The sequence below is a fragment of the Scleropages formosus genome, chromosome 25 (assembly GCF_900964775.1).
Source record: "Scleropages formosus chromosome 25, fSclFor1.1, whole genome shotgun sequence".
NCBI classification, from domain to species: Eukaryota; Metazoa; Chordata; class Actinopteri; order Osteoglossiformes; family Osteoglossidae; genus Scleropages; species Scleropages formosus.
The window spans coordinates 11,980,592-12,004,550 of NC_041830.1; the positions used below are offsets into that span (position 1 = coordinate 11,980,592).

At 49.1% G+C, this 23,959-nt stretch overlaps 1 protein-coding gene across 3 annotated transcripts in view; it reads right to left on the reverse strand.

The window, feature by feature from the left end:
• The window catches only part of LOC108921470 (glutamate receptor 4-like), a 48,425-nt gene extending 34,344 nt beyond the window's left edge, over positions 1–14,081 (reverse strand). For all 3 annotated transcript variants that reach the window (XM_029249205.1, XM_018730942.2, XM_029249206.1), the window contains exons 1-2: positions 13,911–14,081; positions 12,947–13,105 (exon numbers count right to left, since the gene is read on the reverse strand). In XM_029249205.1, coding sequence (XP_029105038.1) covers positions 12,947–13,105; positions 13,911–13,998 — 247 coding nt within the window. In that variant the 5' untranslated portion in view covers positions 13,999–14,081. The remainder of the gene's footprint in view (positions 1–12,946; positions 13,106–13,910) is intronic.
• Between the last annotated feature and the right edge of the window lie 9,878 nt (positions 14,082–23,959).

Consider the following 23,959-nt stretch of genomic DNA (forward strand, 5'->3'; position numbering starts at 1 on the left):
AGAAAGTTGTTCCTCCATACCCCACCGGTGGACCTCTTGTCCCATAACGTGGGAACTCAACCCATGCTAGCTCAGATCCACAGCTACATCCTAGGAGCTGTGAGGCACCAGCGCTACCCACCAAGCTCATGACCCAGTCTAACAGAGTACACCAAAGTTATATCTTCACTGAATTTGACTCCACATCATACAGGGTTTTTTCAGAGGTTTGCGATGGAAGCTCTCAAAATGGTCCTCAGATGTGCTACAATGTATAAGAACATTGATTAGAATGGTTCCATCAATGGAATTATCTGTAACACTGAATGTATGTGAGAGCTGAACAGTGAAGAAACAGGACAGGAAAACTTTGGACTCCTGTGAACCGTGGTGCTGGAGGACATAGCACACAGCCAGGAAAACAAGCCAGGACTGTTGATGGGAGTCCAAATGATGTGACTGAGGTTATCATATGCTGGACATGTCATTAGAACATTGGATTCTCTTGAAAAAACAGTGATGATGGGAAAAATTGAAGGATAAAGAAGAAGAACAGGACATGCAGCAACCGACAGATGGACTTAACCGCAGTGACAATGGACACACCCCACCCCATTCTACACTAAGGGCACAAGTGGAGGACAGAATGTTCTGGAAGGACTCCATACATGATGTTGAAATGAGTCAACACTGGTGCTTAAGAGCAATTGAGGAACAATCAAATCTGCATTCCACTGAAGTCATCTTAACTGGTCACGTTGCAGCCATTTCCTCTAATCCTTACTCTTGTTTTCATTCCCTCCTTTAGCAGCAAGCCATTCCCAAGAGGCCCCACAGGAGATCCCTCCTGACCCTGCGACATCCAGCTTGTTAAATGACCATCCCAGCAGGCCTCGGACTCTCAGCTGTTCCCAGTCTATAGACCTCACCTTTAAAAGCCAGTTGCTTTCCAGCAGCTGACTCACCAAACTCACTTCATTTCACTGCTTAGTTGACACATTCATCCAGAACTGCATACAATTTTATCCTTTTTTTTGGTCGCACTGCTGTAGGTTCAACCTGAGGTTTCTCACATGGCCTGGACATCTTCAGTGATGGAAAACACCTCACCAGCTTCCCTGAGCTATCCTTCAACTCTGCCAAGGTACCTCACCTAGCCAATGCATGACCGCCTACTACAGGTCAGTCAAGTACCTTCAAGGTAACTGCTTTTCCTTTTCCTCCATCAGGAATCGCAGATTATTCTGATTCACACCCCCTTTTAACAAGAACCCTAGAACAAATCCCTTTATTCAAGCTGCATTTATAAATGCTATGCTCCATCTGTCACTCAGTGGTTCCTGCTGCTTTTTTACTTGTTTTAAAAGAATGTCAGTTTGTTGTTTGCTGACACCCCCCCACCACCGTTCCCTGCTTTTGTCTTAAGTCACAAGCCCCTCCAATCTACCCTTTGTCCTAGCTCATAAGGTGTTCCCGCTCTCTTTTTGTCACTGGTCCCAAGTTCCACCCATTCTGACCATGTCATTGGTCACAAGCCCTTCCCATTGTGCAGTGTCCTCCTCTCTGTACTTCATCCTCTTGCTAGTCGCCTATTCTTGTCTCTCCTGATTTTTCACTGTGATGTCCTTCTCACCATCTGCAGCAAAAAAAAATTGAATAAAAAAGCAATAATAAAAAAGATAAGGAGTGGAGTCTGGCAGATGAACAATGGCACGTCAGTTCCAGTTGGTTCTCTGGCAGAAGCTGTCCCAGAGGGGGCCAAAGGTTCGCCGAGGATGTAGGCCAGTGCCTAGGGTGCTCTGCGTGCCCCACTCTACCCCGAGCCCTGCGACACTAGTGTAGTGTTTGTGTGTCTATAGTGACTCAAGAGAACCCATAGCTTGGACAGGCTGCTCTACAGCGTACAAGTGGTCCTCAGCTTACAACAAGGTTCCATTTCAACGACCCACATGACTTCATCCTAAATTGAAAATCCCTTTATATTTCATGAACCATGAGGATATAAATAAAATTAATATGCAATAAGAGGCTGTGTTGTATTTTCTCACTAATGTCAAACATTTTTCATGAATTACAATAATAAAAATATTTCATGCTGTGCTGCTGTTCTCGCTTCCATTTCAAAATATAGTTTTCCACTTTTTCCTTTCAGAACTAGCAGAACACCTAATTTTTCACTTTTCTGCCAATGTAAATAAAAAGTAACTTGGCGGGAATCAGAGGCAAAAAGTTTCGTAAACAAAACCCAGTTGCTCTTACATACCCAAACAGTGACCGGGAGACAAACAATAACAAATACAGTGTTTTGCTGAAGTTCAGCCAACCGATGTCGTCGTATTTTATACAAAGGCAGAAAACACTCTCACTGCAATACTGTTCCTCACAACCTCACATCGCGGAGCGGTCACCATTAGATGTTACGCCCAAACATCGGGACTCAAAAACAACGTAATGCGGTTAATGGGACGGCTGTCGTAAATCCGGGTTGCTGTAAGTATTGTTTGTCACAAGTCCACAACTACTTGTAAATGTAAATGATGGACATGCATTAGTGTGTGTCACTTACGTAGGGTACCTACAGCTGTGACGTGAAACACAAAAACAAGAGGTAAAAGTACAGAGGGAGGTCGACCTTGCGAGTCCTCACCCAAGCCAAGGCTTCACCAGCTACTGTCGGCTCCTGTACATAGACTCATTACCATAGGAGTCTTTACAAATAAAATGCAGATACTTTGCGCCGCAAAGGCTTTCACTGCAGTCGTGGCTTTGAAAAGATTCCACCTGGCATTTCGGAAAGCGTTTTTTAATGTGTCTAAATTCTTCCTGATTGGGTGTCATTGTATATTTTCCACCGTGGCTGCAGTATCCACACTGGGCATGTTGAGCGGTTTCACTTGTGTCTCCTTTCACTTTTTCTCCACATTTTTTTGACATGGAAGGAAGCTTTGATGCTTCAAAAGAAAGTTATCCAGTAAATAATAACTACAATGCAGCGAATGGCCTTGACCACACCCACACAGATTCCTCCAGTCGTGTGAGTCAAGTCAACTGCCTCTCGTCCAATGACTCACTCCCTTTCAAAGGCCCGTCACTCAGCGGCTGCCCTTTCGAAAAGCCTTCTCCGCGGCCCCTTCTCTCGCAAATGCGGACGTACACAATGATCCGGTGAGTCACTCAGGCAAAGAAAGGCAGGAAAAGGAGAGAAACGGGGCTAATCGAGGAGTTTGAGAACAAGACTGCTGTGAAGGTCTGTAGCTCCTGTCAGCTGGAAGCACACCGGCTCTACACAGGACTTCTTCCACGCGACTGGACATCTGTGTCATGTCACCGTTTCCAGGATCTCCTGGGAAAAGTGCTGGGAGCAACACCTGACTGGACCTGGGAACCATGTGTCAAAAATCCTTAGGATTGGATCTGAGTCGGTTCCTCCTTTGGGTTTATCTTCAACATAAAATCACCCCAGTTAATGCACGTTTTGTACATTTCAGAGCTTAGAGATCCAATCAAGTCACCTGTGGTAGACCACCATCACTAATCATCTAAAGACATATACTGACTTCACCCCAAGAAAACGATCAAACTGCCAACTTACTGAGAAAAATTATTCAAAATTATATTTCCTTTTCTACCAGTGAGCTGGCAGGAGGTGAAGCAAAGGCACAGGGCATAGAGCCAGGTCACCATGGCAATTAATGAAGCTCAACCAGCCCAGGTTTAGGCCAATTATCAAAGCAGGGATAAAAGGGGGCAGTTAAATGGAAGGGAGGACTGGGGAGAGAACCGAGCTCCCCTGCTTGACAATAATACGGTTCATGGGTGACTGTCAAAGCCAGCTTAATTAGTTATTTTTACTGCTATAGTGCTTTTGGTCGAGTATTTCTAATCCTCGATTAAGTTTGGTAACTGAAAGTGCTTTCGTCCATTTAATGTGTAATAAAAGGATTCTTTTGCTTGATCTGCTGTGCCGTCCCTCGGTCCCATCCCTCGGTCTTCCCCATGCGTTCTCCTGCTGCTCCGCCCCATCACTGACCACACCACATGTAATCCCGCAACCCGACATTTCTTTCCAAGTATTTTTAGATGTCTTCTTTCAATTCTCGTTTTGCAGTTCATCCATTTTCATGCTGTAAATATTTTTGGAGATGAGCACAAATGGGATGAAATAATGGAGAACTCGTGAGGCACAGGGAGCCTGCATTAATGACAAGCCCGAGGCCTAAGTTGCCTGCACTGCATATAGAGATGAAAGGTGGGCTGAGAAAGCTTGACATGTCCCAAGGGGGTCTCCCATGGCCTCGGCCCCGGTCCGTCCTCCGCCTCTCTCTAACCATGACCACAAAGCTCATTAAAGTGTGGGTTTAAGGTCACCTTTTGCTGGATCATAAATGCCAGAATTATACAAGAGAATTGTAGTAGAGGTCAAATCCCCAAATTTACCACATTAGGTTTCCTCTCTAGATCCTTTTCCAAACATCATTCATAAACCCAACTTTGGAAATCCAGGCTGACTCAGGTTGACCCTATTGTGCGAGCTCCTCGATAAATCCTATCTGACCACAGCTCTCATCAGTCACAGTTTACAAGGTCTGACATCATCTACAGTGTGTGGGAGTGTATATGTGCCTTTGTGTGTGGTTCTAACAGCAGACTGGTGCAATAAAGACAGAACCCAGCGAGAGCAATGGGGTCCCAATAGGTCCTCCAAGAACTTACATTACATTTATATTTATTTAGCAGGCGCTTTTCTCCAAAGCGACTTCAAATGAACTGTATTTAGTGTTATCACTGGACAATTCTGTGTTCAACTTCCCTAAAACCCAGCAGGTCTACTGAACCTGAACTTATGAACTCTGCAACTCCACACTTTGCAAATCATGACAAGATGTGTGATGCCACTTACATGAGTATCAGTAAGATCTTCAAAGGCACACAGACAATACAGGACATCTGTTAACAGCAAGACAGTTATTGTTCAGAATCTGTGTAAGGGTCAGGGTTCATCAGCAGGGAGTTACCTCAATTATATCTCTCTCCATGGGCTTTCTGCAGCTGCTTCTTTCAATTTCAACAGCCTGGTTACAGCCTACAAGACAGTCAACAAATCTGCTCCTTGATTTCTATAATACCTCATCACTCCCTAAATCCCAGCAAGAGCATAGTGTTCCTCTCCCTCCTGCTGCTTCTTGGTCCCACTCTCAAAGGGTCCAAAACTGAAAGCCCGAAGGTTCTCAGTGTTGGCCCCAATATGGTGAATGAGGAAACAAAAGTACCACTAACTATCAAGTAATGGAAAAATGTTTATTTTTCTTATTTCTCAGCAACCATTTATAACAGGTCAGAAGTTCACTTGAGGAAAGTTTCCGTAATGACAACATAATGTTGAGTTATCTAATGTATAATCCTATCATGAAACCATCTTTTGCTGTAATGAAGATAATGGTTTACACACCCAAAGGCTGTGACTTGTTGGAGCAACGGTGGATGATAGTACCAAGTTGAAGTGATGGATAAACTGATAAACACATCAAGGCCATATCAAGATCAAGGCTCGCAGCCTGTCTCTTGTGTGCACTATTAATTACTTCAGCCTAATTACCGCTTCTCAGACCCCCACTGGCTCTGTCCAGCCCACTGCACAACACCGTGCCTCTCAATCCAGGTGCAGGACCCCCCTCAGCCCCGCAGGGCAGTTATCCCCGCAGCAGCTGCTCGATGATCAGACGACAGGCTCTGGGACTCTGGGAGAGGAGAGCATTTGCCAAGGGACTCGTTGGAAAATGTTATTTAATAACTAACAGCTGACAAAAATGTGGAGCAGCCTAGGTCTACTGACAGAAAACCAGTCCCAGAGTAGTGAGCTCCCAGGGCGAATGCCTGGAGCTTTACAACATTCACAATGTCGACAACACCAAAAACATCAACTATATTGATAACACTGCTAACCCTGACATCAACAACATCAACAAATCAACATGGAGAGCACCAATTACATCAACATTAGTATGGACAACAGTAACAGCATCAAGACGCAACAACATAAAAGAAATCTACACCGACATCATTGACGGTGACAACATCGATGTCAGCAACACTCAATACTCATAACATTGACATCCCTGACAACTTGAAAAAAGTCTACTAAATCAATAACATCAACAAATCATAACATCAGTACTGACAACATCGATAACATCAATACACAACATCAACAAAAACCAACTTTGACATCAACAGTATTGATATCAAAACTCAAAATTGACATAACATCAGCCATATTGAGCACATCAACTAAATCAATAACACTGATGTCAACATCAACATCAGTACTCACAACATCAACAAATCAAGATTGACAATATTGACGTTGATCATACCGATAACTTCAACATCAATAACGACAAAATCAACATCAACACTAATAATACTGAGAACAACGTGAACACTGGCAAATCTGACAAAATCGAAAACATCAACTACCTATTGACAACATTGGCATCGAAACAGACAACATCAATACTCAGAGCATAAAACATCAACAGTTCAAGATCGACAACACCAACATTGCTATCAACGCTCGTCATCAACATCAACAACAACAAACCAACATCAAAAATGTGCGCATCAGCATAGAAAACTGACAAGAAAATCAACAATGACAACATGGACGACATCAACACTCACTTCAAAAGCATCAAAATCCACAATATAAACACCAAGATGAGCAACGCTGTCATCAGTGAAAAAACCAACAATGTAATATCTACACTCAAAGTATCAGCAACGTCAGCATTAGTATCAACATCTACAACATCAATAACCCTTACAGCAATAATATGGAATACAAAGACGGAAAACACTCTCACTGCGACACTGCTCCTCACAACCTCACAGATATGTTGTAGGCGCACATTCACACACACATTCGGCACTGGCATCAGAGAGCAGCTTCATGTAGCCGTACTGGGGCAGAGGAACGACGGTGAATCATGTCATCTCTTTAAATCCTTATAAGGCTCAGACAGCGTGGTCGCGACCCCATTACCACTCATAACACGCCTTATTGAAACAGCTTCAGCTGGATTTACACCCCCGGCATCTCCGTATCTACTGTACTGCACAGCACTACCCTCCAGCTACACTGGTACATCACAAACACCTCACCAGCCTCACCACCGCTTATCCAGGGTAAACACATCTCACTGCATTGATGGTCAGGCTCTTGCAAAACAAGTGGGAATTTCTCACGTACACGGTGAATAATACACACGTATACACACAATCACACTTCAGCAGTCTTCTCAACCACCACTAGCACAGGACTCTCTAACAGTCAATGTGAACATAACCCCAGGGGATTGACTGAACTATGTCATCAACCGTCACCATGGAAACACTGTGTACATCGCCAGCTGGTTGTGAAGTGTCTACCTGCTTCTCCAATGCCCATCACCCTACACTTCTTCTCCAGGGCCCTATTTGCAGCTCCCACCATGCCACCCCATCAGGACAGATGTACACCTTCCACTTTGCCCTGGGCCTCAAATAAATCACGTGTACATACAGTCCATCAAGAACAGGTTCGGATGACACATCAAACACACAGTACAGTCAATTTTACAACATGTATCAATGGCAGAAGTCAAAAAATAGATCAGTGTAGCCCATTACAGCAGTCCACCAGTGTTCCTGCTTGAACTTGCTTTGGCTTGAAGGAAGATTTCCAATTCCAAGTAGAGGTCGTTCTCACCACCTTCATCACGACTACCTCCACCAGCCCTGCTCAGAACCCAACGGGCACTCAGGCTCCTTTGGCGCCGGTCAGCTGTGTCAGCGCTTCAGGCTCAGGGAAGCAGATCCGACATGACTCACACACTCATGTGGGTCAGCTGAATCATCGCCGGGGCCAGTGGGCTTTGTGGGGGCCTGGGGCGGGTTGCATATAGCCACCTGCGTCACTGGACAACACAGACACAACCAGCGTGAGCAGGACATCAGAGGCCGTTCGTCCGGTCCTGTGCACCACAGGAATCACGGTAAAGGGACGTCCTCCACCGCAGCGTAGTCTCCTGTTAGACCTTCCATTTAGTAACCTCTGACCCCTGACCTTTACCGATTGTAGGACAAGCTGGTCTTCTCTTCTCAGACCAGGAAGCAGAGTCTGGGGGCTTTTAGTTGAAGGCATTGGTTTTGGAAGAACTTCACAAACTCATCCTCAGCCCCAAAATGGGATAGAAATAGAGGATGAGGAAAGGGAGGTGGCAAGGAGGAGAAGAGGGAGAGCGAGAGGGAGACAAGTGAAGGAAGACGAGGTGTCATCGCTTCTGTGTGAACACGAGAGTGTGCAGTAAGAATCAAGGGGCGATGGGGTCTGGAATGGTTTCAGTTCCTCAACTCTGTGGCCTCTTCGGAGAGCAGGATGGAGGACGGAGAGGGGGTAGCACAGCCTGACTCGGGGACGAGGGAGCGAGAGGGAGGTTCAGCAGAGCAGATTCTGCAGGGCCGTGACGCCCCAACGCAGCTGCCGTTCCACGGTCCACAGCCTGATGCGTGACAATCCACCATGTAAGAGTCTTGCTGGCGTGTAAGAAGGAGAGGCTTCATGCTGCATGCCGTTCCACCCCCTGCGCTATGTCATCCCATTTGTGGCTTGACGCAGCTCCAAACCGCGGCCCTGTAGAGTTCACCCCTACAGAGATCTGCACGGCCTCGGTGCACAGAGATCACCGGAGACATTATTATATGTTACGTACATTATATATTTATATTTGCACGTGGGAGGGTGCGGGGAAGTCAAGCAAGAGTAACATGACAGCGTGGTGCTGAATGGTCAGCGCAGCTCCAAATGGACCAATCAGAGCTTGGCCAGCAATGCCCTGAGCCAATCATGTGCTGGCCCTCCGGGGACGGAGGCTAAATAAAAACGGCACAAGAGAGTTCATGCGAGGCTGCAGCTCCCCCACCCCGTCCGTGGCTCCGTGCGGGGCCCGTCATACGGTTCAGTCTTTACGGCTGCGATCAGGCACATACGCGTGTGTTTACTGAACGCAGAACGAGAAGGAAAGCATTTGGCCCGTGTGCATAATGTTGTCAGGATTCCGTGAGTGCGTGTCGAAAATTGCCGGTACAGGAAACACAACGTAGCGTCGAGGGCTGAGAGGTGACATCTGAAAGCATTTTGAGCCACCCTCAATGGACGGCCGTCAGCAGGCTGTCACAGGGTCGGGCCTCGCCCCCCATCCTTGAGCTATTCCGGGCCCGTTAGTGCTTCGGTGGGCTCTTATTATGACAACCGGAGTGTCGCGTCCCTCCGTGGCTCTCCATCACACCGTAATGGCTGACTAACAACATTGTCGACTGCCTTTGGCCCCCGCTGCGGTTTAAACGGCCCGCATTGTAATGAGGAGCCGCAGCACATCATCCTGCGTGCGTCACTTAACGCGGCAGCTACTGCCAGCGCTACCGTGTGTCTGAGGTGGGCGGAGACTGGGAATTATAATTAGGTATTCCCATAAGCCCCCCAAGCCCCCGCCTCGATTCGATGAGCTTTGCTCAAGGACGGAGATTCTGGAGCACATTTGAAAGGAGAAAACAGGCAACTTTCCCTCCACTGAAGTCTCTCCCCCAAGATCCTCATATTTCATTCCACACAAGTCCACTGTCCTTTAATGTGACAACAGAGAGGACTGCAGCGGAGAGAGAGAGAGAAACGGAGAGAAAGGGAGTGTTTCACACACACACACACACACACACACACACACACCAGTGATTTTTTTCTCTCTTTCATTCTCTCACATGTTCTTCTCCCCATGAGGTTGGGTCACTGCTTCCCCTCTTCTCTGAGACCTCTGACTGTAGACGTTGGGATTACTCTGTAGCTACGGGCTCCATGTCTGGTGTCAGCTGGCCTAGGACCCCAAACCATACATACATACACATACAAATAAAACTTCCAACATCCTGACCTCTCCCTCTGCTCTTCTTTTTAACCTTCACCGCCTCCAACATCCCGGCGCACGGCAATGTTCACAACCAAGATTAAGCCCCTGAGAGGAACGTCTGGGGCTCAGATGTTGTGTTACATGACTATGTTCCTTAGCAGATGTTTTTTCCAAACCCACATAGCTCAGACACATCCACGGTTACCAGTTTACGCACGGCTGCACAACCATTTATCCACACTCTTCCGGGGCAACTCCACTTCTTCACTCGCCACGCTGCCTTTTGGTTTGCTGAACGTCTTCGTGACGCATGAAGACGTAAGAAGAAGGAAAGCCTTTGGCTCATATGTGCGATGTTGTCAGGATTCCGTGGACGTGTGTGGGAAAAATCGGCGTCGCAGGAAACAAAACGCGGCATCAAGGGCTGAGAGGTGACATCTGAAAGCATCTTTCTTTCACATGAGCTGTTACACCATCTGCGTGCACAACAGTAGAAGGCATCGAAACACAAAATAATCTTATCCCTGCTTAACTGCCTTGCTCAATCATCACAAGCCATCATCATTGACCAGTCGACACGTTCCACAGGATTCCATTGCGTGTAGGAACTACAAACCAAAAGAAGGCTCTGTCCCACCCATGCATGAAACCAAGGTGCCTCCACTTACACCTTCATCAGCACATTAAGCCATAATCCCACCCATACCTTCAGCAGTACCTTCAACTATATCTCTATCCATACCTTCAGCAGTACCCTCACTCATACCTCCACCCATATCTTCAGCAGTGCTTTCATACCTTCACCCATACATCCCTACATGTCTCCATCCTTTCCAACAACCACACCTTCTCTGATACCTTTTCCCATCCAAGTCCTTATGTGTACCTCCACTCTTACATACTAGCACCTAAACAGACGTATGTTTTCCTTTTTTCCATCCATAGCTCTAAAATCTGCATGTATGCAATAATCAACATTTCCACCAGTTACTAAATTTAGGTCTTTGGTTTATATCCATGATGCAGGAATCTGTTCATGTCTCTACCCAAGGATTCCTCCATGTTTACACTCTAGGCCACATCTGACAGCTTAACATATCCCTTCTCAGTAAACACCTGCCTGCTAATAGTGCCATGGAACAGTTGCTTGTGGAAATGTCACAGCAGGCCTCTACAGCAAGCTGTGGAAGAGAAGGATCAAGGTTTCATATCCTGGACTCTTGCAGACTGACATGAGATATATTGGCACTTACACAGGTGTCAAACCCTGCTGGACCTTGTGTCCACTGTGCTGTTGGATCCTGTGTTTCTAACTGGAATGCTGATGTGTCATTTCACCAATGACACTTGCCGGCATTCAGACCACAGTTTCACATGTCCGCAACTCATTGGGCACCTATGGACCCTTGCATTCCCCTTTGGTGTTTCTCATATCCTCAAGCCATTGACTAACCTAGAGCCAAAGGAACTGGACTAAATAGCCTCGGGTTTGAGTCCTGAACAGGGAACTGTTCCTTCTTCATTTAAGGAAAAATATCCATGTATTTTCAGTAACTGGTTATCCGATACATGGTCATGGTGGTACAGAGCCTATCATGGAAGCACAGCGCACAAGGCAACATACACTTTGGGCAGGACGTCAGACCATCAAAAGGCAATAACACATTCGTTCACTCATGCTTTCATACACTACAGGCACATGCTAATCCACCTGAGACATTTGTCTTTGGACTCTAGGAGGACATACAAACGCAGACATGGGTACAACATACAAACTCCAAGCAGACTGATCCTGATTCAAACCCCTGTTAAACCCTGCAGTTCAGGCATCCCACGATACCCCTCTGAGGAATATATCTAACTGCATACATGAATAACTAAACCACTGTAACTAATCTAAGTCAGTAAAAATCACAGTTGGTGCTCAGTAACAAAGTGTGTTCACATGTACAACTTTCAGGCAAACCCAGGGACTGCAGAGTCATGACCTGTAACCTCGGAACAGACGCCGTTGACCCAGGGGTACATCAGTCATCATCAGAGCACTATGTTTACCCAGGGAAGTGGGGGTCTCATGTAGGGACAGGAAAACCCCTTCTCCAAAAAATAAGCATTTCTTATTGTGTCATCACTTTACAAACAAGCGTCTCATTTGACCTTGAGATTCATGTTAATTGTGCATCTCAATTATTCCCAAGAAGAAAACCTCTTTCTGCATAATGAAGGAATAATTTGTTTTGTTTGTCCTACAAAACCCCCGCCAACAGCGCTGAGGTATTTAAACTCTCCAGCTGACAGTTAAAAAGGCAGGGAGGAGCGATGACCTTGTGGAAGAGCTCAAGGTCACTGCACTATAGAGAGCTGCAAACTGCACCGTCCCAGTGGGCAAGGAGTCGTTGTATCCCTATACCCCCACTGCTCACCCACCGGCCACTGGGGACCCCAGGGCACAGCGTGGATGAGCATGATGGGACGTGACATTTGTCCAGGCCTTGGGGCAGCAGAACAAGGGAGGGACAGTGTGCGGATTCATTAAGGCAAGGGGAAGAAGTCACATCTAAATGCAGACCCCCCCCCGGGGTGCTTCACAGCTCTGTCCAAGAGTCGCAGTGCTGCTTCCTCTGCTCTGGAAAGGTGTCCAGTCACCGGGTCACCGAGGGCCAAGGGGCAGAAGCTTATTATCAGCCCAGGAACACCAGATTTGTGTGGAGCAGCCAGATTAACACACACAGCCTCCTCACACACATGTTCGAGACTTTACAGACATTGAGAACAGACACTGCGGCTCTGTGGGTAATTTTACTGAGACACCGGATGGACACGGGCTGGAGCCAGCACCCCTGACCCCTGACCTTACTCTATCGCTCCTGAGCAGTTCATCTGTCTCCCTTTGTGTCCCCTGAGTGTTTGCTGGAGGACAGGGATCGTGTAGGACAGAGATGAGTGCCGAACAGGGGTTGGTCGAGGACAGGGACAGGTAGAGAGACGGGACAGGTGGACAGCGGTAGGCAGTCAGTCAGGTTACTCACAGGCATTGGTCACGGCAAAGCTGTTGGCTGTCTCTATGTTGTCCACATGAGGGACGAGGTTGAACGGCGCCTCTGACGCATTGGGGCTCGTGTTGTGCAGGAAGATGGCGAGCCGGAAAGCCGTGTACTCCTGATCCGTGTTCCTGATGAACAGTCCGCCTGGGGGGAGGGTGGGGACTCGTTTCAGGAGGAGAACAGCATTGAAGACCCCCCCAACAACCACTGACCGCAGGCTGTGACTGGTGTGAGTGACTTCAGCATGACCAGTTAGACCCTCAGTGCGACTGTCCACTGTGAGTGACCCTGATCCCCTCCCATAATTTCGCCTCTGACACTGATCACTCAGGACAAGTGTGTGTGTGTGTGTGTGTGTGTGTGTGTGTGTGTGTGTGTGTGTGTGTGAGCGCGCGCGCGCGCGCGCGCGTCTTTTCGTGGCAGCGGGGATTCTGCGGACCGCAGTGAACACACCGCACCAGACCCCCATGAGTCTGCTCCACCCCACCGCGAGACCGTGCCGCAATAAATTATAATACCGAGTATAATATACCGTATTAAATCCCTCGAGCAATGGGGTATGTTTCGCTTTGATCAGCACGAACTAAGCTGAGACACACACACACACACACACACAGGCGCGGGATACACTGTAACGCTGAGAAACTTCGCACGCGCGCGCGCCGACCGGGAGCGTCCCGCAGTGGTGCAGTGGCGCGCGGGGACGGGAGCGCTGGGGGACGGCGGCGCGAGCCGAGCAGAACCGACCGCAAGCGAACCGGACCGAGCCTCCTTCGAACAGCGCCGATCAGTCCGATCGATTATCATCACTCCCGGCGTGTCTATTACAGGGTAAATGCGCTGACAGAGCAGAGAGAGAGCGCGCGAGTGCCGCGTGCTGTCCCGCGTGCTGATGCCCGGTGTCGCCCCGGTGTGTCAGTGTTACCGTCGGTGTGTCGGTATTACTCACCGATCTGCACGCTGCTCGGAAAGGCTCCCATCGCGACCCCCCACAGACACGAAACCAGCGCGAGCAGCCGCGGCCCACGAGCGCTCATCTTGTTCCGTCAGAATCCGTGGAGAGACATGAGGAGCAGCGGGAGCGGCACACACACTCACACACACACACACAGAGCGCGGCCCCAGCGCTCCATCCCGGCGGCTGCGGCTCTGTCGGCGGAGCGGAGAGGAGGAGAGGACCCCCCCCCCCCCCCGGGCCCCGCCCCCCCGACACACACACACACGCACAGTCACACACAACACACACACTCTCTCCCTCCACCACTCGCTCCCTTTTCCACACCCACAGTGTCTCTCTCACTTCCCCGCCCCTCCTGCAGCCACAGCTGGATCAGTCTAAGGGCTCTGTTCACTGTCCACTGGACCGGTGCACTGGATCCATTTACTGTACAGTGATCTCTTTACCATACGCTGGATCTGCTTACTGGGAGGAGCAGGACTCACAGCTTCCAACTTGGTTCCGGAGCGTCCGTTGTCTGAGCGGGACCCTGAGATGGGTTCGAGAAATCGCACGAGTTAGTATCCCTGCCTGCGTCTCAGCCTGAGTCGGTGTCCATGTCCATGTCCATGTCCATGTCTCTCCCCTACAGAACCAAGTAGAAGAGTCTTTTGATGCAGGAGACAGTTTTCAGCTCGAGTTACGGAGTCTGTTGGTTGGACAGATTATCAGAGACAACGGTTATTGCTTTGAGTTTCTCCTCGGTCACCATGAGTTGGGTGTCATCGCTTGGACTCTATTTTTTACTTCTCTAAGTTTTTGGCAGTTTTGTTCTTTTCTTCGTTTGGGGCCACAAGATCATTTGAATAGAGCTAATGACTTATTTTCACTCACAGTGTTGTGTTGCGAACGTGGCCAAGAGGTGTAATAAAAACCATAAGTCCACCCACTGCTGTGTCCAACCTGGACGCTGCCCGGACTACGTGTTGTTTTCTGTTCGCTGTCCACCGCTGAACTCTGAGGCAACACCGCTGTCTGTTATGGGAGGAAAATATAATATAATGGACGAAAACGGTGATGTGATCCTCTGGTATCTCAAATTGCAAAGAGATACAGTTCTCTTTGATCATATCCCTCCCCTCTATTAGTACAGTCGTTCCAATGTATCACATACATTTTAACATAATTGTAATCTTGTTATACCTAAATAAAATTATTTAAAAAAACATGATATATAAAAAAAGACAAAATAGATACAATTTCACAAAAACAAAATATTTCCAAGTCTTTATTTTTATACGACCATTCGAGAAAAATGTTTAATGATCGTGATGGTTTCGTTGGAAAGCGGCATAGGGTTTGACCCTTCCTGACCAAATCTTCGTTTAAAATAAAGTGTTTTTATGTTACAAAACGTTTTATGCAAGAAAATCACTTCAAATATTGCAACAGAGTGATTTTGTGAAACTATATGTATATTTTATTTTGATTTATTTTGCTCCTTTTTCAAAGTTCTTTTTTTTTAAATCTAGAAAATATTACTAAAAAGAATGGATTGTGGGGGGCACAGTGGTGCAGCAGGTTTGGCGGGGACCTGCTCTGTGGTGGGTCTGAGGTTCGAGTCCTGCTTGGGGTGCCTTGCGATGGACTGGCGTCCCGTCCAGGGTGTGTCCCCTCCCCCTTCGGCCTTATACCCTGTGTTGCCGGGTTTGGCTCCGGTTCGCCGCAACCCTGCTTGGGACAAGTGGTTGTAGACATTGTGTGTGTGTGTGTGTGTGTGCAGTCATTCCCATATCTTGGCCTCCAGTTCACTGTTAGATATTACAGTTTATTTTAATACCTCTACAATTACAGGGATGAATATATGATGTTCAGAAATGTTCTGTGTTTCAAGAACAAGCTCACACCACATTCAAGCTCCTTGGTGATGTAGGATGTGGCTCTCTGACCCCCTAGATGACGCCCACCAGGAATCAGTCACACTTCACAGCCAACTACTGTGAGAGCTGAATGATGGACACTCCCCCCATTGACACAGAAACACACTCACGTTACCTCATGACACTTGCACAACCTCCGAGCCATTAATTTTCATATTTCACAAAGACCCAGCTTGCGCATGTGCCATCACTCCCCGACACCAAGATCGCAACATCATTCAGCCTTTGCTTCTAATGTCACATGTCATTCGAAAAACACGCTTTAAACATTTTCGTATATTCCTTCAGTAGATTATTTCATCAAAAGCAGCAGATTACTCTGTAATTTTTAGCTGACACCTTACACCTGACTTACCGAGTTAGATATACTACGCTATAATACACCATCTTTATTAATCAATTCGTATGCTGGATATGCTGTACTACATTCTATACTAAATCCTCTAAGAAATAAACAGAACTCCTAATAAACATAGTCTATTTTAATTTTTAGTGGTGCGCAGGAGAGCAGGAGCTCAGTGAGCCGCTGTCCGCGGTGCTGAAACTACATCTGCCGCGGCCGTCAAAGCCGAACTCGGGCCGGCGGGCACGGCTCCCTGGGGGAGGGGGCACAGCCGCCGAACTGTTTCATTATGTGCATGCATAGACATACACTGGCGTATGCATATACATGTGTGCGCGCGTGCACGTTTGTGTGCGCGTGTGCATGTTTCGTGTTTCATCAAGATCAACGTTAGAGCTTTAAAGGCTTCTCATCATATCAGTGCTCATGTGGAACAAGGAAAGGCTCCCCGGCGATCAGGCCTTCAGGACCATTTCCACACATCCCCCCTGACACTCGGTGTTCTGAGTGTATTTCAGGTGCATTTACCCCAGACAGACCACAACCAAGTCAAGCGAAAATATTGTATATATTTTCACAAGCGGATGGCTCATAACCACAGGCTTTTCCAGGTCCTGGGATAGTGAAGCCAGTGTTTATGGAGGGATATCAGCAGGCACTGTGCGCAAGGTTCCTCTTCACTACTGTCTGCAAACGTCTGATGTCCTGGAACGTGTTCACGCGTCCTGCGTGAGGGATGACACCCACATATGGAGCGTGATGTCAGCAACGGTGTGCCGTGCATCTACCGGCGGCCGTCCCTCGAGAGGTTCCCGCTCTCCACGCCGAGACAGGCCTAGACGTGCATCTAACAGCGGGGCCGCAGCAGAGCGCGAACGTCGCTCCTGTGGTTTGGGGTGTCATATATCAAAGAGGAAGGTGCAGCCATAAAGCAGATGCTTTTCCTCAGCTCGTTCGCTGCTGCGGCCAGTTAGGTGCAGCTCCAACACAAATATTTGGCAGCATTGCTGTCATTAGTGTAATGACATGTTGCCTGTCTGCCTGGCTGAAGCAGCTCCATTGACTGGAACTGAGCAAGCAAGGGGCGGCCCTAGTGAATTGAACACTATTATTATAATTAATTATTCCTCATTTAGCTGATACTTTTGTCCAAAGCAACTTACAGGAATAGGGTAATATTTTTTAAAAAGTGCATACAGGGTTGCAATATAACCAGCTGCCGAACGGCAGTCTAGGGTGAGTTGTTGCGTTGCAGTAACACATAATCAGCCTAAGAGAAGGAATAAACAATTTTAATAATTAAATTAATTTTTTTATTTGCACTCTTGCCAAAGTCACACAGAGCATGCGCAACTGACCAAAGGGGAGTAAAACCCGCAGCTTCTAATGTTATGTTGTGAAATAATCACCCTGACAGCTGAGGAGAGGAAAAAAACAACTCCCAGGTCAATGATTTAAGAGGAAAAATGAACCTCTTGGGGTGAGAATCCCAGCGATGACCCATCTCTCTTGACCGCCGCAGTGTATTCCGGTGGACCCGTATGAGGTTTAGGGATAACTAGGAAGCGCAGTACGGTTGCTGAGGTGAAGTCGGCACAGATGCGCATCTGAGTACGGAGTCGCCGGACTGAGTGATTCGCAGAGACTGAAGCCTAAAACGCGGGGAAGGTCCTCCGACAGCCATCGTCTTACATATATTCCCGTGTCACTCATCTCATACGGATAACAAACAAAACACACCTTAACTTATATGTGCGCCGATCCAAATACGTCCACGCGGACAAGCATAAACCCTACCCTAACCCACACGCACACAGAAACCAGTCTGCACTCACACCACAGCACTATCAGTCCAGGATGTAAAACACCACGAAACCCCCGCATAGTTTCATCAGTACCAGCACACAGGTTGGTCCTTCAACGACTAGCGATTGTCGATGAGCGATCTGCGAGAGTCGCCGTGTCCGCCGCACCGGAGGCCCTCGGTGGCCAACGCGAACCGACGTGGCCTTTTCCGCGACGGCGTCTTCGACGGGAGCGCCGACATCGGGGCCGCTCCGTCACGCCGCGCTAAAGACGGCCGGCGTCGATCACAATGAATTATTTATGCCCTTTGTTTCTTTCTGTGAGCGACTCGGATTTTCCAGCGGCCCGTAATTTCACGAGCCTTTGTATTTAACCTGATTGCTTTGTGCCGCCACTGCGAGTTAGTCACGCAGAGAGAAACGCGCCGCGAAGCAAGTAAATAAAGAAATAATTACGCCCTGCTCCTGGAACCCATTCGTGCCTTGTCTCCCTATGTAAAACCAGCCTCATAATAAAAATCAAAGAGAGGGTTGATGCTCTGTAGAAACTGCTAATGAATAATCTGCTGCTCGTGCTAATGATCTTGGGTGAGTGTTTCAGTTCCCTGTTTCTAGCCCACCCTGAGGGGCTGGACTGAACCTCTCCGTGGGTTTGAGGGGTTGGACCGTGAGGCCGGAGTCTAAGTAGCTAGAGGACTGTGGGGCTGAAACAAATTATTTATTCTCATGTGTTTACTCTGTTTTGGGCTCTCAAACCAACACGTTGTTTTGGACAAAAGCATCTGGTGAAGAAATGAATAAAAAGGCGAAGGTTTTGTTGCTGATGGATTGCCAGCGCATCCTTTCTTCCCCCAACCCAGCACAACGTGAGTCTCCACCCCAGTTTTGTCTATGTTACAGTGCAACCCTGAATGAACCCTTGGGGGGGGTCTGCAGCACATAGGACTGAAAACATAAACCCACAGTGCAAACACACGTGTTGTGACGAACGATCCGCTTCTAACCCGATGGCCCCCGCAGCCTTAGGAACGCTAACTCGCGTTACTGGAGAATCATCTCCGGACTCCCATCTACGGTCCTGATTATATGCTAATTAGTGAGACCTGAGGCTCCGCCCCTAATGCAGTCCCACCCATTTCGCTGGCGCCATACAAGTGTATGACAAGGACTGACATCAGCAATTATTGAGCAATAAGACCACCTTGCCCCGACACAACCGGGTGTCTCAGTGATTAACATATGTTAATACATACAAACACACACACGCACTGTCTCTCTCTGCGACTCTGGCTTTAACTTACCTCGCTGCTGATACTTTTAGCAAAACAGAACAAAAAAAACTTTGCTTTGTGTGACCGTGTGAGTTTGTGCATGCGTGTGTGCGTGAATGCCTGGGGAAGAACAGGGGTGATAAAGCAGCAGACTGTACTGTTTTTTTTTTTTTTTTTTTTTTTTGGCTCAACGTATCTGCAGTGTTTATAGCTCAGAGATCAATAGCAGGGAAAAGAGACTGGGCTCTGAAAATTCCCAGCTGAAGCCAGGAGGTCAGAGGGCAGGTCCTCCCTGATTGGATGGGGCCAGGAGGTAAAAAGTCAGGTCCTCCCTGATTGGACGGGGCCAGGAGGTCAAAAGGCAGGTCCCCCTGATTGGATGGGGCCAGGAGGTCAAAAGGCAGGTCCCCCCTGATTGGATGGGGCCAGGAGGTCAAAAGTCAGGTCCTCCCTGATTGGACGGGGCCAGGAGGTAAAAAGTCAGGTCCTCCCTGATTGGACGGGGCCAGGAGGTCAAAAGGCAGGTCCCCCTGATTGGATGGGGCCAGGAGGTCAAAAGACAGGTCCCCCCTGATTGGATGGGGCCAGGAGGTCGAAAGGCAGGTAGGGATGGTACAGCAGAGATCATCCCTGACTGATGGCTAGGAGGTCAGAGGGCAACTTCTACCTGATTTGACAGGTCCACAAATTGTTTGGGGGCGGGATCAAGAGCGAGTCAGTTTGGGATGCCTGAAAAGATTCAAAGGCTACAAGACATTTCTGATGCTATTAATACCCAGTTGGCAATGGGCGGGGCTAGGTGGCGGGACCGAGCCGAATTGCCTGGGGCTGAGCTGGAGGCGGTGTAGCGCCGCTGTACGTTACAGGACACCGTGTCAATGCGAACATCCAGAACGCGCCACACATCAGCGGCACCTCGTCTGCATACGGTCCCATACATCGACGCAATCGAAACTGGTGACGAGGAGACGTCAGATGTCAAATCCGCCCTCAGTCACGCGGGCGAGAAGCGGGCTGGCGTTGCGCGAGTCGCTCTGTGTGATCTACCGCGAGCAGCCTGCAGCTGCTCGAAGCCCGCTTCAGCCGCCGTGACGCTGCGCACCTGCAAGGTCCCAAACTTCTCTCTCCTCCTTTCATTTAATGACCTTGATTAATTTCCCCTCCGGATGATGTTTAAATCCATGACGAGCGCTCGGCTACGTCCTTCTTGAGCACAGCGGTAAATATCCAGACACTCTGCCAGAGCTCTGATTGGCCGAGGAGCGTTGTCTCCATTCCAGCACCTTAATTATCTTAATCACGCTCTCTAATTAGCTATGGATCTCAGGCTCACGAACAGGCAGCGCGAACCTCTCCAGCGCTCCCCCTGAAGGAGGCGCGAAACGCGTGAGGAATGCATTTCACGGTGATGTCACGGCCGCCTGGATCGGCCGCCCTCCTTCCCGCTGCCCGGTGTGCGCCGGGAGCCGCCGGCTCCCTCCACGGTAACAGAGCGGTGCTGCAGTGGGAGGGGTCTGAGGGGAGGGGGCGGCCCGAGAGGACCACCCCGCAGTGCGGCGCGACTGGAACCGTACCTGCGGTCACACGAACATGATGTGGGTGTCTGATCTCGTTCGGATGAGGGTCCATCAGGAAGGAGCTCGGCACCGCTTGGTCGGCGGTGCGCTCGGCCAAGCGGCGGTCACGCCGAGGCCGTCACGTTAGCCCGGTCACGCGGGAGCGGTCAACCTCGTGAAATCCCCACCTTGAGCCCAGCATCACTTGAGGAGTGTTGATGCCAGTATACCGAGCCTGATACAATCAGCCCTTGCGCTGCCTCTCCAGCCATGCAGCCACCATGACGGCCCTGGGCCGCTTGCGCTCCTGAACCCGTCCTTTGCATCGCACCGCTGTTCCGGTGCAGGAGACTCCCCGCACGTGCGTCCATAGCCCTTCCCCTGTAAATCCCGCTCATTTCGTTACCGGGCGGGGCACTGAAGCCGCTTCCACGTCACGGGAGCGTCCCGGGACGCACCGGGCCTTCTGGAACCAAGGAGAACGGAGATGAGAGACGGGCGAAGGGCTGAAGACGTATAAATAAACTCGAGCACCTAGCGGCCATGGCCGTAGTGCTTTACTGCAGTGCTACCCGGCTTGAATACCAATGGAATGACAATGGCTTTGCACAGGCGCACGCGAGCCCACCTGTACAGGGTGCGCTGCCCCCTTGTGGTGCCAAGGCAGAAGGACATCCTGAAGGACCCTCCTCAGCTGTCACCGACCCCGAAGCGCTGCTGGGTGAAGCAGGTCAGATTTATCCGTGAGCTCGTGAGTGAACCGGTTTAACCTCAGGCTACCGGTTGAGTCTGAAGACACCTTGAGTTGAGTTTGCGATCAGCACGGAGTGAACCGGGGGCCCGTGAGGCTGAGGGATTTGCTGCTCGGTCAGCAAATGCACCAATAAATCCATTCGTCGATCCCCTGCCGCTTGTGGCATCTCCGCCATGCGGGGGGGGGGGAGTGGCTTGCGTTGGGGTCACCATGGCAGCAAGTAGACTAAATCACACCGGTGGAACAGTTACATAGCAGCAGTGAGCACATCCCATATTGATCTGCAATCTGCATGAGTGCAGTGTGCCACTGCTGGAATGCAGTCATGTCCACACACACATACACACACGTGGGTGTTAAGCAGTATCTTCATAAAGCCGTAATCCAATTATCCACATATTCAGAAGAAAAGATGTGTTCTTTAACACTCCAGAATGTACTAAGATAATTATTTTCAATAACACCCACCCCTGTCACACACACACACTGCACACTCGACTGTCCGGGTTCCCTTAACGTGTAATAGGGTGCATTTATGGCTTGTTTTCGGAGGATCCGCGAGCCCAGATTCCGTCCATCTTACTCTCAGGCTGTCTGAGGGAGATCTCATGACCCCATGCAGATCATTCTGGCACACGTCGTTATACCCTTTTACACCATTTTGCACCTCGCTGTACTCTGTTACACAACCCATTTTAGGCTCTTCTTTAGCTTTTTAAACCTCTCTCCACATGGTCAAACTTTTATACTCTATCATATTCCCCCTTACACTTCCCTTTACCCTGTCGCACCGTGTCACGTCCTGTCGCACTTTGCTGCACCGCGCTCCGCTCCACACACACACGGGGCCTTGCAGGGAACAGCCAGCAAAGCACAGTGAGCTCCGAGAATCCTCATTTCCAGCCAGGGGTCCCTTCAGCCGGCGGCTCTGGTGCAATGCAGGGTCTGCAGCCAGGTAATCCGTTCCAGGTGCCGTGAAACTCCCGAATCAATTGCTCCGGCCGGGGGAAAGCGTGCGCGTTCGCTGCCACTGATAAAGCTTTTCAGGGATCCTATTAGCATGAAGACTGCTGGAAATGAGCTCACGCCCCTTCTGTCAATTTACCCCAAGGTCAGTATTTTTTTTTTTCTTTTTTCCCGGTGCCATTAAAGAGCGAGCCATTGGTGGGAGCAGAAGGGAGGGAGATTGATCCTGAACAGCAGCCAGACGAGGCCCACGAGCGAGAGGAGAGATCGACCGCTCCGTAGGTGTGGAGAGCAGGCCGCGGTCAAGGACTTCCTCTTTAACTTCCTCCTTCACATTAGCGAGGGCCCGGTTAGCTCGCGGAGGGCGTGCGTTCGTTTCCGGCTTACCAGCCCTCCTCAGCAGCTCCTGCAAAGCCAGCTCGGAAGACAGAGTGTCGCCCCAATCGAGAGCACAGAGACCAGTGAACGAGAGGCCGAAACACAATGAGCGGTAAGAGCAGAAGACAATACAGCGAACTGTGGACCGCCCCTGGAGTGGGACTGGTCTAATATCTGAAGGACAGTGCATCATGCATTAAATATGGGTCCAGTTATTATATTCAATTGCTTACTTATGCAAGAGTGGCATTTCTTAGCCCTCCTGCCTCAATACCTTCGATAAAGCTCCTTGCCTTTAACTGATACACTAAAAATTACCCTGCTGTATAAATGGATAAATCAGGGTAAATTATAAGTTGCTCTGGACGAAAGAGCCCGATAGACAAGGTAAAGAACACGGTGACACCTTACAAAACTGCTCAATAGCTTCCCTCTTTGTCTTGGTTGCAACACAACAATCTAGTAAGAAAGCAGAAAAATGGAACACTAACAAAAATAGAATATAAATACCGATAAGTCCGGCGGATTTGTAATTTAAATCATAACGCGGCTTCTGGAACAACGAATGCTCGTGTTATCTTGAGCATTATTTTTACACATGCAGAGACACGCATTCATTCATCCGCTGAAGCATTCTGCTGCTCCGCTCAAGGGTCCAACAGCAGCCTCTGGCCCGGGACTCTCAATGATATTCTTTATTATCGGTTCGGTGACAGAAGGGAGGGGGCAGTTGGCAAGTTTGCAGCACGCACCCCCATCTGCCCCCGCACAACCCCATCCCTCTACGTGGTTGATGACTTCTTGCCCGTTCCACTAAAGCTGCCATTGCCGTTTTACAGGCCTATTAAGAGTTTTTATTGCCAGGCGGCGATGGGCAGTTAATACTCTGCCTGTCACATGGGCAGACGTCCAGGCGTGAGCCCTCAGTAATGAGGCTGACAGGCCCATGAAGGCACTCTGAGCCCAGAGGCGGGAACATCCGCCAGCGGGGATGTGATCCTCCACAGAGCAACGTGATGCAAGCGTCCGTCCGGGACCGCGATGCCGT